Consider the following 17,489-nt stretch of genomic DNA (forward strand, 5'->3'; position numbering starts at 1 on the left):
TGGAGTATATAAACAAATCTTTATTTAAAGCTTTTAAATGGAACACAGTACTCAATTTTCATCAGAAAAAGAAAAACTGAAAGATAAATGCAACACACGTGGAACTCCTCATAAATGGGTCTATACTGTGTGCAATTGGAGTGGATACTTGCCTTTTAATGGTTACTGACTGTGGTCATACATGCACTGGGTAGCTGGAAAGTAATGCACCAGGTCAAGCTCTTGAAAGCATGTTGCATAGTTATTTAAATTCACTATGAGCTACTCTATTCAACAGTCATCCCAGCTGTGTGTAGTCAGACAACAAAGACTCTGGTTTTAGAAAAGCTATTGGTATTTTAGGTGTAAAGTAATCATCATCCTGACAGCCACTATATGGCTCAAGACCAAGAACCATCCTTTAAAAGCAGGCTGTTAAGCTAAAACATTTACTCAATAGGGGAGCCACCACCTTTTTAAGTATCACTGACAAATTTCACATGTATAATATAGCTCTAGATACACCAAAGAACCATTCATTTGAAGCTTTCAGTGCATCTATGCTAAAAAAAAACCCTAACAAAACCCCCACACTGTAGTTAAAAGCAACAATTTTTCATGTTCAGTAAATGCAATCCACTATTAAAAGCTTAAGCTGGGTTTTGTGCTTTGCTTGTGCAACCTTTAAAGAACAAGACGTGCCTTGGACTCTGCTATGGAGGAGCTGGAAAGGCAGGGCAGGGCAGGTAATCCCCTGGAAAGGAGAGGGCTGATGCTCCAGCAAGGCTCTGCTGTGCTGCAGGACCAAGGCTGCCCTACAGCCCCTCCATGACAACGCTGCCTCTCCTCAAGTCCCATCAGCTGTCCAACATAATGCTCCCCACAGGGAACCCTCACAACAGCAAATGCCCCTTTTCAGGCCAAATGTTGCACAACAAAATGCTGTACCTTCCTGGGATAAGGGATAACTCCTGCCCCACCATGTGTGTGGCAAGTTAATATGCTGAATAAATTACCTGCTTTAAAATTATAAACTCTACCTAAAGTTACACCCCAACACAACAGCAGCCTTAGATTAAGATGGGGAAGAAAAAAATCTTCACCCCTATTTCCATCCTATTTATTCAGTTTCATTAGGGTCTTAATAATTTTCTAATCTCTCTTTTGTAAGATACATTTTTCTGAAACAATTCTTCTTGTTGACACTCTCTGTAAGAACGAGGAATTTTTCTCTTCCTCATATTAGTCATAAGAGAAAAAAAATCTGAAAAAAAAAATCTTCATACCCACAGACACTTCAGAGACAGTGACATTTGAACAAATGTGCAGCAAACAGAACTCTGATAAAATCGTACCACACTCTTAGAAGGAATGTAAGCTTTTCACCAGTGAGCATTTTGAAGCACTTTTACCCTTTCTAAATCATCTGCTAAGGGGAGAGGCACAGGACGGCACAGCCCACGATCCTGCTGCTGTGAGGTGGATTTCAATACTAATAAATGGCAATACTAACAAATAGGTAAATAGTTAAAAGATTTGTATTTAAACAGCAAGTAGGTTTGTTGTACTTTCTAAAAAAAATAAATGCAAGTCCTTGCACCATTTGTACATAACTACTGTCTACCTGATGTGCAAGGAGGAAGAGACTAAGAAAATTACTGAAAATCACATACAGACGCATCCTGTGGGCATCTGGCCTCCCCTGCAACCTTCACGGTCATGTGCCCAAAGGCAAAAGCCATTTCCACCTTTGCAAATTAACCTGAAAGCCTCTCATCGCCATCCTGCATCTCCTGGATCATCACCCCAATGTTACCAGCACCCAGAAGCAGTCAGTCAGCTCCTTGCCTGTACTGAGGGATGCAAAAGCATTCCAAAGGAAAGCAAAACACCACCAAAATATTTTCACTATGCTGACGTTGGACCAGCACCTTCTCTATTCAATAAATCTTGTTGAGGTTCAATGCAGAAGTTGTTTTAAGGGAAGGAAAAAAATTCCATAGCCATAAATCTCCCTTCTCAATATAATACGAGTATTTCTCTGAATTTTAATGCTACATTTCTTAAAATAGTCTTCTTGTGCCTGTGATTTACTAAATAAGCATATTTATATAACTACACATGTAGCAGTAAGACTAATTCAATAAATTAGAGCTCAAAACATCAACTGTGAGCACAAGTATATTTACAAACAGCAATAAATTAAAGATTAAAACGTGTGCGATATTACATAACGATCTCTGAAGTTTTGTACCAAAGTGTTTAAGGGCCAGAACGAGCAGGGTGCTCACTGCTCATGCCCACACACGGAGCACGGCCAGGCCAGGAGCCAGGGTGGAGGCAGAGCCAAAGGCTCCAGGCCACAGCAGGAGCCACCACAGGAGCCACTGTGACACAGCCCTGAGCACCAGCCCTGCACCTGCACTGGCCTGCCAGTGTCCCTAGCAGGAACAGGCATCAATTCCCATCACTTCCATTTGGAAGGCATGCACCCACACCAAACAATTCACGGTTGCACTAGAAGTCATTAAGTATAATATTAAGCCATAGAATGTAACTCAAACCCAAATACTCAGTGATTTGCAGATGCAGAAATGAAAATGGCCCATTTCCTCCCCATTGTAGCCAGTGGAAGGTATTTCCAGGGCTATTCTCTGCAAAAGAAGGCATGTGACTGGAAAGGAATGCCGAGAGGGATGGTACAATTTGTCCCAACCGGAAGAAGATAAGGACAGCTGCTCCCCCAGCATGCAGTCACACAGCCAGGGCAGCCCCTGCAGAGAAGGCATGGTGCTGAGAGAGGGGAAGACATGGGAGACAACGCAGTGCACAAAGCTTCATAAGAACAAGATGAAACTTTTTAGGTACAGTCCCCATGTTATTGATGCTTCTGCATACACACATCTATAATTCTCTCTCACCTGCAGGTACAATGAAGAGCCTCTGCAAGCCTCACAGCACCTAAGTTTATCAAATCAAAAATTAAAAAAAAAAACATTAAAAGGAAGTGCAAAGTAGGGCAAGTAGCTCTGTAATAGTATCTCTCTTTGAAAAAATTAGCTATCTGCCCAAAGGCCTTTTCTCTTTGAGGCTGAAGGATAATCAAATCCTATAAAACCCATTAAAGGTTTCTGCTGATCAAAAATCTTCAAATAACTTCCAGCTACCTGATGTCCCTTTACAAACTGAAGGAGACAAGAAACGTGCAAGTAAGAATGTGAATGAATACAACTGGCATTTATATTCTGTTTACTTAAAATGAACTATGTTAGAACTTCGGTACACCACTATCTTTTACTGGCAACAAAATAGCTCAAATGTATGAACAAAATGTGAATGATCCCAATAATTCAGTCCTTACCTATAAAGTTACTACTTTTCAACCAAGTCACAACCAAAGATTTATTAAGTCTTTCCTGTATCTCTTTATGTCCTTTTCCTGAGTACTTCCAGGCATTTGCAGCCCTGCATTTAAGGAGAGCAGGAGTGCCAGCTCACAGGCATTAGCAATTTTATACTGCTGGTGTTAGGGAAGCAGTTGAGCCTTAGCCTGTAAGATGGTAACACTGCACAATTCCTGTACTTGAACTACATCTCCACTCTTGGCACTCCCCTGACTGTTTATCTGCCATTCCCTATTGGTCAGACAATCAACAACCACATGTAAAACTAAAAGGTACTAAAAAATATACAAGTCCCCTTGTAACACAGTTTTCCAAAGGAGTAAGTATCACTCACAGGGTACAGAAACTCCATGTGAAAGGCAGCTGAGTGATCTTTACTGCATCCTGGCTCCCACACTCTACCTTGCCTTAAGGCCCCCAGAACTGAGGCAGGCAGCAGACTCCCTGGGCACAGAACTGGTAAGTTTCACCAAGTTTTTGACAAAGTACAGTGAGGAGACAAGAGCTAAAAGCAGTAAAGGACAGGTCTAACAAGACCAACTTTGAATTAGCCAGCACCTTGCAAAAGATTTTCAGAATTCTCGTGATACAGATAAGAACAGTGAGTAGGAAAGACTACTGTACTTAAAAGAATGTGAACTGGAACTGCACAGCTTAATTGCTTCTGCAGATGAAGGGGAATTTCTTTTCTATTTTTATTACAGTGAATGTAGCAATGCAGCTGAATGTATTCTGCTAAGTCAGAGACAAGTGCAGAAAAAGAAAACAACTGTCCCCTACTACTACCTGACATGACAGTTCATAGCACATCCTTCATTTACCTTGTCTGTCAAGACTCGTTTCATGCTGCACTTAGTCAGAGGGGTCTGATTGAGCCTTATGTTTTCACCAAGCAACAAAAACTGGAACCTGGATAATCATATATTTTCTTAAATGAGGAATTTGCAGAAACACACACTTCAACATGTCTCTCCTCCAACAATTATTGAATTTGGGGTTTTAATGCACGTATTTAATTCAATAAAACAAATGTCACTTTTAATGGAACATTAAAACACTTGGAGAGGCAGGTGGTTTAGAGGACCTGGTTACTTCTATTGAGAGGGATTTAAAATCTCCAAGTTGACTTATGAGCATTAGGCAAACCTCTTAATAACTCCAGTGCAGTTATGTCAGCAATTATTTTTCACACAGAATGCGAAGAGACACAAAATATTAATTTTCCAATAAGCATACAAAAATAATTTCTTGCTCTCTTAACCAATTTCTGAAGTTTCTTTTGCTGCTTTCCAGTCAACACATGTCTAACTAAAATAAGTTAGTACAATCATTTGTATGGGCTGCCTGCACACTGGGCAGGGTTTGTTCCTCTTCTTGAGCTTTTTTGCACAGGTAAAACATGACATGAGGTGTCCTGTTTTGCCATGTACTATGCAGCCATTTTTAGGTCTGCTCTGACATATGACACACGGCTCTATGCTGGTAACAGGCAGACTGGATTCCATGCTTTCCTCTTTGTCTTGCATTTCTCTCCTCTCAGGTTCCTTGAAGTCCTCCTGACTGCTGCAGAACATGCTGCTTGATGTTGACGGCTGGGAATAACCTTCACTTTCCTGGGACTCAGAAAGCTGTATTGCTTTATCCTCATTCTCATCCACAGCTGGTTCTTTATCTTCAGTCATTTTTGTTTTCTTGCAATCAGGAACATCAAAACCTTCTCCAGACTCTGCAGCAAAGGAGGTTTCTAATTTGCTCTTTTCCAATTTCTCACTCTTCTCATCTGGAAGCCAATCCTCACGAAGGGCCCAGCATCTGTGGCAATGTCGTGGAAGCGGAGGATTCATTTCATTGCATTCGGGACACTTCCAATAATCCTTTAGTGAATCAAAGGTTGGAACAGCTTAAGCTACTTGGAACACTTACAACTGAAGTATTCAGACATTATAAACAATTTATTACTGCCAAAATAATTATTATGTTGAGCTATCAACTTGTTTACAATTTTAAAATTCCATTCAGTGGTTTTGGCCCCATTTTACAATTCTAGATTAAATTGGTTCTTATTTGAAAAGGACTCTGGCTTTCCTTTATTTTGCAATAGGTTTATGAATAGAACAATTCATTATTTCATACGCAAAACTGCAGAAACAAGACCACAAAATTCTTCAGCGGCCCTCATGAAAAACTCGTTAAAAAGGTCATAATTTCCCATCTTTTGGTCTATGGACTCCTGCAACAGGAGCTATTTCAGACGGAGGGACCCTTTCCCGGCGGCTGGCTGCGCTGTTGGTGCACACAGCGGCCGGGAGAGGGCGCTCCGACACAGCCACAGCACAGAAACATCGGCCAAGGCAAACAGACGGGAAGGGGGGAGAGGGGAAAAAAATAAAAGGGCAAAAACAAAGTGGTGCATCTGCCTCTCAGAGGTTACTCCATGGATTACAAGAAAATAAACCGCTATTTCGTTAAAAATACATTTTGCTTCTAAGGACAGAGACCCTTCTTAAAAACAATGCAAGCTGTAGGGAAAATCAAACAAAAAAAAACCCAACCCAAAACTTACTTAGCCATGTCCTGAAAAACATCAGTAACATCAAAAGCTTATAAAACAAATTTTAAATCATAAAAATCATGTACAGGTCTCTTTTCCTACACATAAGCAGCACTATGTTTCCAGAAGGTGGCCAGCCCTGTCTTTAACACACCAAGTCCCTCAGTCCTACAGACTATCATGGGACTGGAACACTTCACAGTTCCACAAAACAGCTTTAATTCAAGCGTCAAATGTGAAAAATATAAATAAGGTGATAGGATACACTAGAATTAAAATGCAGTGTTTTTTCACAAACATCTCCATACTTTGCCTCAAGATTGTCAATTTCTTCCATACCTCAAGAAGGGTCTCACAAAATGTAGTAAAGGTCTCTTTTAGAGTACTGTTCTGAAAAAAGGCTTGCCTTCACATCTCTGTGTTACAGATACCTTCATTCAAGCTGGACAATAAAACTAGGTATTCTGACTTATAGGGAGAGTTTTTTAAATGTACATGACTAAGATTTTAATTTTTTTCCATTTTGTGTAGAAAGTCAGATTTAGGCTCCAAATAATTTCCTTCCATTAAGTCAAGGAAATGGTAAATTAGTGTGGGATGGGGGTTTTTTAAATGGATTAGGAAGTTTATTACCCATTTAAAAAAAAAACCCCAAGGTTCCTTAATAATCACAGTAATTAAAACATTGTATTGGAACCTTCACACATAGACAAAGTCAATTTAATTCTTAAAAAATCACTGGTAGCAAGAGAACTAGTCTATACTTCCTGATCTATTCTATGTCAATTTACCCAACTTACGATGCTTCACCAGACAAGTTTTTACTCACAGCTAGAGAAATCTCTGGATCTTCATCAAATGAATCAGCATCACTATCTTCATCCTGGTAAATAGTCAGCTGATAAACCTGGTTTAAATTAAAAATAAAAAAAAAATGTATATATAACTGGCTTTTGGCATTTAATTAAAAATGCAAATATTTTTAACCTGCTAAGATTTTCAGATAGCAAGCTACTGGAGAGTCTCCAGGGATGGACTATTAAGATTATTAATGGATTAGAGGAGCTCTCATGTGAGGAAAGGCTAAAAGAGCTGGGAATGTTCAGCCTGGAGAAGGCTCAGGGCAGAGGGTGCCTGATCAATGTGGGTAAATACCTGAAAGGATGGCATCAAGAACACAGAGCCACGCTCTTTTCAGTGGTGTCCAGTGGCAGGACAAGGGGCAACTAGCAAAAATTAAACACAGGAGGTTCCCTCTGAGTATCACAAGACACCTTTCACTGTGAGGATGAAAGAGCACTGGCTTGGGTTGCCCTGAGCACCTACAAAGCTATCCCTGGAGATATTCAAGACACCTGGACATGGACCTGGGCAATCAGCTCTGCCTGAGGCCCCTTTGAACCTCCAGAGGCCCCTTTGAACACCAGCCATCCTGCAATTCCCAAAACTACTGTCTGGAGCAGGGGCTTTCCTCCTCCAAGATACCATCCTCTCTCAGGGTGCAGCTCTGCTCTACACTACAATTTGGTGTACATCAGTACAGTCAGTCCCATTCAGCCTCTCAGTTACCACAATCATGTATGTCCCTGGTGAATTCTGCCTCTGGTACTCACCTAATCTTGCCATGAGCTGATTAACCTCTCTAAAGTAACAGAAAACTAACCCAGGAAGAAAACCCTACATATGTTGTCACTTCATTCTGGACATTCTAGAAATCTCTTGAAAATTGCAGTAATCACAATTTTTCTGTCTTCCTGCCTACTAATGAAGATTCCTAAAACTTTGGTTCAACATCTCTATGAAATATTTACATTCATAGAGGCAAAAAACTTGGACATATCCCTTTGGAAAGAGTTACTCAGAAAGGTTTCCTTTGGTATCAAGTGTTGTCAAAGCTCAACATGTACTTCTAGAATTAAAAATGCAGAAAGGCTATAGTACACATGCTGCCACAGACTTCAACAGCTGGTGAGAGCAGTTAAGCACCCAGACTTTCCTATCCAGCCCTTTTCAGAGCCTGCAGAAAGCCTCAGCACTGTTTCAGTTGCTGGCTGGTGGGTTGTATAAAGGTGACCCAATTGCACCAACATGTAATTTGATTTAATGAACAACTGGCTGCAGATTGTGACACCAGTACATGCAGTTTGCAAATATACATACAGAGTTCTTCTTGGAAACTTACAGGAATTTTTCATGTTGAAATTCCTTTTCCTTCTCATCCCCTCCCCCCAGGGTCAAACAAGGAAAGCAGATAGTACCTCATCATCTTCATCAGTTAGCTCCTGCCCTTCTTCATTATGGCTATAATCTTCTGAATAAATAGACTCAACTTCAAACTCCACACTGAACTGGTCTGATACAGAACCATGGTCAAACCAATCTGAGTTTTCACTTAATGAACTAGCATCAAGATCCTGAGGAAAACAAAAAAAGAAAGCACACATTCAACCTCACCAGTCCATATACATAAGATTACTGATAAAACAACTCTCAGGATAAAACTGTACTACTCAGTATAATTAGCTATGGAAGAAAAAGGACCAGCTGCTGTGAGACACAGTACTTTTAATGAGATAAACAAATTATAGGTGGGTAAAAAGAAAGCTAGGTCTGGAAGCCTTTTGCTGGCCCTAATAAGAAACTGCACTCAGCCTACAGGCAGCTGAAAGGCTGCAGTCATTATTTCAGAAAGTCCCTCTTAAAAAGTGAAAGAAGAGATGCAAGAAGATGGTATCTTTTGGCTGCGTGTCATTAAATTCCCTATTCTCATAAACTTTGTTTAATCTGAGATCATGGCTTAACAACTACAAAATATGAAGATTGAAAATACAGTATTAGTGCTGTCAATTGAGAACACAGTATGTGACTTGGAATACTGTTAGTTCAGCTCTTCATGACTTAATTGAACCACAGATTTGCCCTGGTGTTTGCTAAAAACAATACAAAACTTCTGAATAGCGGCATGGCAAATTAATACAATGCACCATCAGCACCCATTCCACTGGGTACAGTTACCAAAGCTGTACCAGAACTAACATCTAACACTGAATTATGGAATATCTATGACTCTTTTTGTCTCTTAGCATGCTAAGAAATATTTATTTTAAAACACAAAATATGTCTGACTTTTTTCCATACTGTGCAAGTAGCGAGGATCTTGGTTTTTAAAGAACATTCAACATTAATATTTTTAAAAATTTCACTTCAGCTTTGCCAGCAGACCTATGAAAAACCCCACTCCACCCACACACCTACTTTTCTTTCAACCTCTTTTCTTTCCTCAGACACCACTGAAGGCACTGCTGCTTTTAATTAAGAACATTGTGTTTTCAGATGCATGTTTGCACTTGTGGAATTTGCAAAATTTTTACCACAAAAATACTTTACTTTCTATTTTGACTTACAGGAATGGAAAGAGAATCTGTTGAATCACTGCTATTGCTTCTTTCACGGCACAGACCACTGACTACACACCATGAGAGACTTTCATCAAATGTCACCGAAATGTTCTCTGACTTGTGTCGCTTTCTTCTGTCACTGTGCAGGTCATCTGAAGAACTTTTTTCTGAGCATAGTCAAGAATTTTTTTTATTACTCAAAAACATCTATGCAATGTGCAGTTTTGAATTTTCTAAACAGAAGCTTAAAACACAGTTTACTACAAAGAAATCTAGTAAAGTAAAATATTACAGAATTTTTTTTTATGGGGCAAAAAAGACACTAATACTTATTTAAAAAGACACAATAACTCTTATATCCATACAGTGTGAAACATTTTTGAAACCAGTATTTCAGGGGCTGGCTTTCCCCACTTGTATCATCAGTACACTTACAAATGGCAGTCTCCACATAGAAGACAACCGCAAATTTAAAAGAATTTTTACTCCACACACAACTTGTTAAACCCTTCCTAATTTTAAGAAATACAATTAAATCTTACTTGTCCTCACTCCCTCTACAGGCAACAGACAGAAAGGCACATTCAGAGGGCTCTGGAGTCCACCCCAGAACTTGTGGGGAGATAGAGCAATTAGCTCCCAGTTCACAGGCGAACACCTTGTGCTAAGCAAGGTAAGTTCAGGTTCTTCAAGTTTCAGACACCTCAACATATTTATCAGTGAATAGTTGTGCTATATGTAATTGTATTTACCCAACAAGATTTTTGTAACAAGCTCTTAGAACTTTCATCACACCCTAGCAAGAAAATTTTCAAGACATACTGTGCAAAAGCTGAACTCCGAAAGCATTGCTTTAAGCTCTGCTTACTAAGCATGCTTGGTTTGAAGGCAGAAAGACAATGCTTTGTAACTACATCGTGTTTTGGAACAATCACCCACAGCAGCGTGAAGACTAAGGGCATGCCATTTTAGGGGTAGGTAAGTCAAAATTCAGCTCCATTGACTTTTAGAGCATTTGGTAAAAAACAATTTTACATAAAAATGTGTTGCAAATTCAGCATGTCAGTGCAGCAGAGTGAAAACCTCCCAAGATGTCAACCACTTTTGGTTCAACAGGCCTCGGTACGAGCCTGCTGACTCCCCAACAGGTGCCTTTTGCACCCAACCCTCTGTTGCCCACCTTCTCCCTCGCCTTGCAAATCACACTGTGACAATCCACAAGTCTTCAAGTCTTGAATCTTTCATTGTTAAAAAAAAAAAAAGGAAAAAAGGAGAACAAAACACTTGTACATACTTTGAGACTTCTCTTATTCTCCCTTGGTGCTTCTTGGCTCAGCCCCTTTCTTTTCTTTTCTTTTTTCCGCCCTGAGAGCCCCACCAAACTTGGTGCCCCCAGGCCCAAAGGGTGCTCCTGTCCATCGTTGTCCTCATTTAGTTGTCATGGCTCCATGCTGTACTGATACTGTATCACCACAAGGTCTCTATACTCTATTTAAGGGGCTCCAAAGGAGCCACTACTATCCCAATTTAACAAGAATAGTGGTTTAAAAGGAAGATTTCCTATAAATTAGAAAAAAAGTGTATATAAAAACACTATATTAAAAGAACTCTTAAGGTTGTAACAAACTAATAAATGGATGCAAGGCAAGAGTTAATAATCAAACCTATAATAAGTAAGCACAACCCAGGACCTTATGTGATCTGTGCCATGCCTAAATATTACAGGTTGTGATGTTTAACCAAGACTTTCCATCCTTTCATCAGTTTTAGTTACAACATTAAAATGTTCTTTTAATTTAGTGCAAACCGCTCAGCAACGCAGCACTGGTTTGGGACTGACTTAACGTAACAGTGGCCTATGAGGGACACAAAAAATACTACTTGAAAGCTGGGGAACTGAAAAATGCTCCTGAGCAAGTGAAGAAAAGGAAGTTCTATGCAGTGACAGAAGGTTATCACTGCCCAGGTAAGTGCAATCACCTAGTCTTGAGGCAAGACAGTAAATGATGGAACAAACTAATGTAAGAAATTCCACAGAAGAGTATTTACATAAAACTGTAGAGAACACTTCCATTGAAAAACTAAACCAAGTGTACAATGACCAGATTGTTATTGCTACTTATCAGAAGAAACATTTTGTGTTTTGAAAATGTATTTGCCAGTGATTATTGAATAACGACAGTAAAGACAAAGAGGAGGCAAATACGATGCTTAGGTCACCAGACGTTTTAACAAGTGCTTAATTAATGGTGAGGTACCTGAATATATCCAAAATCATTCTGTGTTACTACCACACCTTTGATGCCCCCTACCAGTTGAAATCCAAAGAACTGGCTTTAGTGAACAAGCAAAATTTCAAATTTTGTGGCTGTCTACAGAGGGAATTGAAATTAATTTGATGGTATCAGTAGATTAATAAAAAAAGTGTTCTCATAATGAAGATAACACAACTGATAAAGTTCTGCTGATGTGAAAAAGTTTAACAGAGCCGTGGAGTAAGTTATTCCATCATCTTACTAACAATTCTAGACATCCAAACTGTAACATGACACTGAAGCAATGCAAGAAATTGTGTTTTTCTTTCAGACTGAACATTTTGGTTTAGATAAGCAGAGAAATATGAGTAGTATTTGCCAGCATCTTTCAAGTCAGCAAGGCAAGAGAATGTAGCTTTTCCCTCTAAGTGGCCATGCTACTGAAAGCTCTGCATCATAAATCTGCAGATACCAGATTCACTGTGTGTCCTCCTCCTAGAAGATGTAGTTGGTCGGGAAATCACGCTTGATGAAGCCTGGTTCTCTTCTAACTCTTGCCTAGACTCCTGAAAACAGAAATACTGAGTAAGCCTGAGCATAAATATGAGGTAAAATTCAAGAATCAACTTAATAAATTAAACCATTGACACTATCATGCAAAACTGAATAGAATGTACAACTCAGAAAATTTATTGAAATAAAATAAAAATAGCACCTTAACAACATTTTCTTCTTCAAGCTGAGATGTGGCATCATCCTCAGGTGTGTCGCCAAGGGTAGAGTCTGAAACCAAACCAAAATAAAACTCATAATACAATATAGCAGAAAAACTCAATTTCAGGCTGAAAAAGTAAATTCTAAGTAAAACTTAAAGTCCAGACATTTTGCAACAATGGAAAAAACACACTGCTCTTGTTTTCCAGGTGTGTGCAGCACCTTCCCTGTAACATTACTGAAGTGGAAATGTAAGGAGAAAGAAGAAATGTCAACTGAAAGCAGCTCAGAATTCTGTTACAAATGGCTTCAAATGAAGTCTGTGCATAAACTGTGATTCTGCAGATATGAAAGAATATAGGCAGGAAATGTAATTACTTGCTCGTCTCCAAAGTGCTTTTTACTACTTATCTTATAGGAACCCTGAGTTAGAAAGACATACAATAGAAGAAAAATTAGCTGTTGTTAAAGATATGTGCTACTAACAGACGGATCCTGAATTAATAAAGAGTCTTTCCTGAAAAAATACTTGGAAGATAAATTTAAGTTTGCAAGCTTAACAATGGGGATGACAAGGAGAGCAGCTGAACACTTGCCTTTAGGAAAAATCAGAAACAAAGGGTGTCTTTATAGAGATTTAGAGGCCAATTTACAAAATGGTTTCCATTGTTTAACTTCTGTTTCAGATGCCATATTAGGCAAAAATTACAGCTATACTGAGCATTTTTTATACTGCAGGACTGTGTATAACAACTCTGCATTTAAGGAGTCGCTATCCACAACATCACCACAAAGATACTTCTTAAAAGCATACAGCCCATTTAAAACAGGGCAGAGTATAGCTCAGAATGACCAGCTCTAAATGTACTTCACATTCAGTTGTGAAAATTAAAACAGAACTTTAACACAAAAAAGAGGCTTTGCCCTAATCTTATTGCTGGCCTAAGTTTAAGAAGCTTATTTTTCATATTAAAACTTGGTATGTTGTTGAAGGCTTTATTAATAACAAATACAAGCAAATTACTTAAGTTTGTAATTTAGTAGCCTTTTTGTTCAGCTCTGTGTTTTTTCTGGTTCTAGTCCAATAAAATTACCCAATTTTTTTCTCCTCCTGAAAAAACAAGTGCTTGCTTTGGTTCACCATTTGTGATTGCACTGGACTATAGTGAGCAAAGCCAAACAGCTAATAATGGAGAGCTCACTGTTATCTGACCACTGTCTGCAAGATTCATTATGTAAATTCTATTTTCCCTACTGCTGTTTCCCAAACAAATCACCCTCCTAAGCTAGCTTACCTTGTTGATTGATTGCTATCAGATTTCTGGAAATCATTGAATATAGTCTCCTTAAATAGGGATAAAGAAAGAGATGATACAAGTTAGCTACATGTAACCATAAAAGAGAGCTTACCATCTCTGAAGATGCGAAGAGTTAAAAAAGGGACATATGCATGATGGTCTTCATTATTTCCCAACCAGACTCTCAGAAAAGAATCCCATTTTTTACCTGTGTTCTTTTACTGAAAAGCTTGTTACTCCAAATAACTCCCCCAGGAGATCATTTGCACAGTGTACAATATGCTGCTGTTTTTCATCATATAATTGCTTAGACATAATATATTGTCCAATATAGAATATTACCTGTGAAATAAATTAAATACAGATGTTAAATATCCAGGTTATTTCTTAAAGTGTAAGAGACAAAGCATATTAAATACATTGAAATTTACTCTTCAAACTCTGCCTAAAACTCTCTTTGAGCTGACAGATTTTCATCCATCATTCCAGAAGAACACTACTATTCTACTAACCACCAGAAACTTTTGTTCAGATTTTTGAGAAACTTGCTAAATACCCAACTACAATTCAGCAGGAGAAGAAACACTGTCTTCTCTCAATTTCTAGACAAGCTATGAAAAACACTGCCCCCCCCCCCATTTACCCAACCCAAAACAATCTATCTGTACTCACTGTAGTCTATCTTTAGTGGTTAAAAGTTCTCACCTCCTTCATAGTAAAAGTGTCCTTTTCAGCACCAGCTAACTTTAACAATTTTAACAACAGTGGCTTTGGTTTAACCTGTGTATGAAAGGAGAAAAAATACACTAATTATTCACCAAAAAACCCCATTTATTTATACCAGCTGTTTTCCTCCTTCTGTATTAATCTGATACGCAAACATACAACTGAATTAAAACCTATCTTCATTCAAGTTTTTCACTTTGCAAAGTTCAAACTTAAAAGCAAATATTATGAACCAAATCATACTAAACTTCTCATACACTGTTCATCTTAGCTCAAACCCCAGTCTTTCACTGTCCCCTGGTTTCAGCTGGGATAGTTAATTTTCTTCCTAGTAGCTGCTACAGTGCTGTGTTTTTGATTTAGAGGGACCATAATGTTCCCAGCACACTGAAGTTTTTGTTGTTGCTAAGTAGCTACACTAAATCAAGGACTTTTCAGTGTCCCACACTCTGCCAGTGAGGACGAGCACAAGCCATGAGGGAACATGGCCAGCACAGCTGAGCTGAACTGTCCAAGGGGATATTCCATATCACAGAATGCCAGGCCTAGTGCTATGAACAGGGGAGTTGGCCAGGGGGTTAAACCACAACACACTGGTAAATACAAACTCCTTAACTGGAGCTACAGAATTTGTTTATTAGTTCCAAGTCCAGGGCTGGGTCCTGGGGAACTCAGCTTCACTCCTTTAACCATTACCACAACTCCCAAAGGGGAGGGAGGATGGAAACAGAACTCTGTGACTGCTAGGTCCACAGTGCAAGTCATAAAACACTGGTCCACCTCTTTCTTAGTCTCTTTCTGTGACAGTTTCTGAGATTTTGATTTTGCATTTGCCAGCTGGGCTGCTTTACCTCTGAAGACTTTTCTTAGCTGGCACCAGCAGACCCTGTCCCTTCTGTCATACTTCACTCACTCCTACCTCTGCAATGGCCTCCCACCCAGTCACCGTGCCAGCAGTTTAATCTGCAGTCAGTCAGTGACAATTTCCAAGGCAGAGGAAGGAAAAGTTTAACAAGAAAAATCACTTCCCCCACACATAGATACAAACTGCACTGTCCCACACAGCTGAGCCAGCACAGTGCAGCAGATGAGAACAAGCTGCAGGGGCTGTCACAACACCAAAGCCCGTGAAGCCACTGATGCTCCCAGAGCAGTACATTCCAGAGTCACCTCTTTAACAATAGTGTAACCATTCTAAAACCGGGCTAATATTTAGCTATCCTGATATATTACATAGCATAAAATGTAAAAAATAAACACACAGAAATTAAAAAACCCCAACGAAACAAAACAGGGAAGTGTGAATAAAATATCATGAGACAAGGAATTAATGTTTGAGGAAGGGTGGAGGAGGGGAACTACCCTTCATTCCATTCCAAAGATCTGCTAAAACCAACATAAGTTTCAGTGAGTTAACAAGATATTAGCTGCAAGAATTACACATCATGAAAAAAATAATTAAACTCGTGGACAACATTAGCTGTCCATTCAACCCCTCCTAAGAACTGAATTATTTAGAACATGTGTCATATATATTTGTTTCATAAAGGAAGCAAACAAAAACTTATTCAAGTACTACTGACAGTTAGGCATAGCAAGGCACAGTTTCAAAACTGAATCCACACCTAAGCCCACTTTTGCTCCCCAGCCCTCTCCTCCTGTCTCCTCCAAGTTCTTCAGCCGTGCAGGTCTGACAGCAGACAGTAATAACAAAATATGATGATATAAAAAAAAAGGAAAACACAAATGAAAAAAATCAATTTTGAACAGTCTGCTGTTCTGCAATTTCTTTGAAGTTCTGAACTTTTTTGAAGTTCTACTATCAAGTCCACACTTTTAAGCTTAACCCTTCTACACAAGATAATTCAGTTCAACCATCATTGTACATATGCAGTTTTGTAACTTGCATTTCAGGTGTAAAAGGCTTCAATCCTCAGTAAAACTAAGGACAAAACAGCAGAACTGTCACTGTATTATGGAAAGCCTAGAAATGCAAAGCCATAACACAAGTCGAAAATCTTCCCATTATTTCACCAAGAGTATGTTTTGTACGATGGAGATTTTACAAAGCTCTTCAGCTATAGGATCTTTAACAATTACCACCTGAAATTCTTACCACTATCAAATCGGATTATAGGATTCTTTTTATTAAAAGAAAGCAAAAAAAACATCAAACGTCTCCAGGAAACATTCTAGACCTATACCATCACCCTGTACTCTCAAATACGCTGAAGATTTGCTTCCTACAGAACCAAAGAGAACCACCTTCACTGGCTGGACTTCCCGGCTTTTCTCCAGCCATCGCTCGGTAAGCACAGGGATTCTTCTGAATTAGCCGCTAAAAACTCTGCAAAAAGCACGCAAAATAACCACGCGCCCAGCAGCTACTGACCAGCGCCTCTTGCTCCGAAGCGGCGACAGAGGGATCCGTAAGGGAGGACATCTTGGTATTGCACATTTGCCTGCAGTGAACGGAGAACAAGCTCAGATCGCGGCACGCAGCGACACAACCCGGGCGGGCGGCAGCCCCAGGCCGGCGGGGCCCACTCACCTCGGTGCCTGCTCCAGCCCTCACGCTGGACTCCGGCGGCGGTGTTTGTGCCGGGCCGGGCCGGGCCGGGCCTTATATAGCGCTGCCAAGAGGAGGCAAGTCAGGGCTTAGCTCCGCCGCGGCCCGGCTCGGCCCGACATGCCTGAGCATGACCCGCAGCGCTGCCGCCGACTCACCGCGGGGGGCGGGCGGGCGCCACCGGCCCGCGCTGACTCACCGCGCCCGCCGAGCGCGGGGGGGGGCCGCCGGCGTGGAGAGACGGCGCCGTGGAGGAACAGCGGCGATCCCGCGCCCCACACCCACCCACCCGCCCGCCCGGCGCGGCCTGGCCTGGCCTGGCCTGGCCTGCCCCCGTTCCCCCGGGGGGAGCCCCTCCCCCCAGCACCGAGGGCCCCACGAGCCACCGGCGAGACCCCCGGCGCCCCCTCGGCCCCCGAGCGAGCCGCGATCGATCCCCACGCACCGCCAGCCACGCCCGCTCCGCTGCCCGGCCCGCGGCGGGCGGAGCGCCGGCACCGCCGGGCCCTCTAGCGCGGCCCGGGCGCGCCGCGCACGCCGCCCGCCGCCATGTTGGTGCTCGCAGCGCCCCCTGGGCCCGCTGGCCGCGGGGAGC

General features: G+C 40.8%; 1 protein-coding gene across 5 annotated transcripts; it reads right to left on the reverse strand.

Moving 5' to 3' along the window:
• Positions 1 to 2: 2 nt before the first annotated feature.
• On the reverse strand, positions 3 to 17,489 carry MDM2 (MDM2 proto-oncogene). 5 transcript variants are annotated; one of them, XM_077178839.1, is made up of 12 exons: positions 17,340 to 17,468; positions 16,877 to 16,958; positions 16,718 to 16,787; positions 14,305 to 14,379; positions 13,808 to 13,941; positions 13,597 to 13,646; positions 12,303 to 12,370; positions 12,060 to 12,153; positions 9,339 to 9,499; positions 8,193 to 8,348; positions 6,764 to 6,841; positions 3 to 5,257 (listed from the first exon to the last, which is right to left on the reverse strand). In XM_077178839.1, the coding sequence occupies exons 3-12, from the start codon at positions 16,781 to 16,783 to the stop codon at positions 4,688 to 4,690; spliced, it is 1,452 nt and encodes a 483-aa protein (XP_077034954.1). In that variant the 5' UTR covers positions 16,784 to 16,787; positions 16,877 to 16,958; positions 17,340 to 17,468; the 3' UTR covers positions 3 to 4,687. The 5 variants fall into 5 exon arrangements, with proteins under 5 accessions (XP_077034954.1, XP_054486785.1, XP_054486782.1 ...); XM_054630810.2 differs by lacking the exon at positions 16,877 to 16,958 and having other exon boundaries at positions 17,340 to 17,489; XM_054630807.2 differs by lacking the exon at positions 17,340 to 17,468 and having other exon boundaries at positions 16,877 to 17,132.

This window comes from Agelaius phoeniceus, chromosome 5 (genome assembly GCF_051311805.1).
Source record: "Agelaius phoeniceus isolate bAgePho1 chromosome 5, bAgePho1.hap1, whole genome shotgun sequence".
Taxonomy (NCBI): Eukaryota; Metazoa; Chordata; class Aves; order Passeriformes; family Icteridae; genus Agelaius; species Agelaius phoeniceus.

Coding starts and splice junctions, on each gene's coding strand:
- MDM2 (XM_054630810.2), bottom strand. CDS start 16,783: ATGTGCAATACCAAGATGTCCTCCCTTACGGATCCCTCTGTCGCCGCT. Junction 12,154..12,302: donor AAGAAGAAAATGTTGTTAAG/GTGCTATTTTTA, acceptor TTCTGTTTTCAG/GAGTCTAGGCAAGAGTTAGA. Junction 5,258..6,763: donor ATCCAGAGATTTCTCTAGCT/GTGAGTAAAAAC, acceptor GATTCACTAAAG/GATTATTGGAAGTGTCCCGA.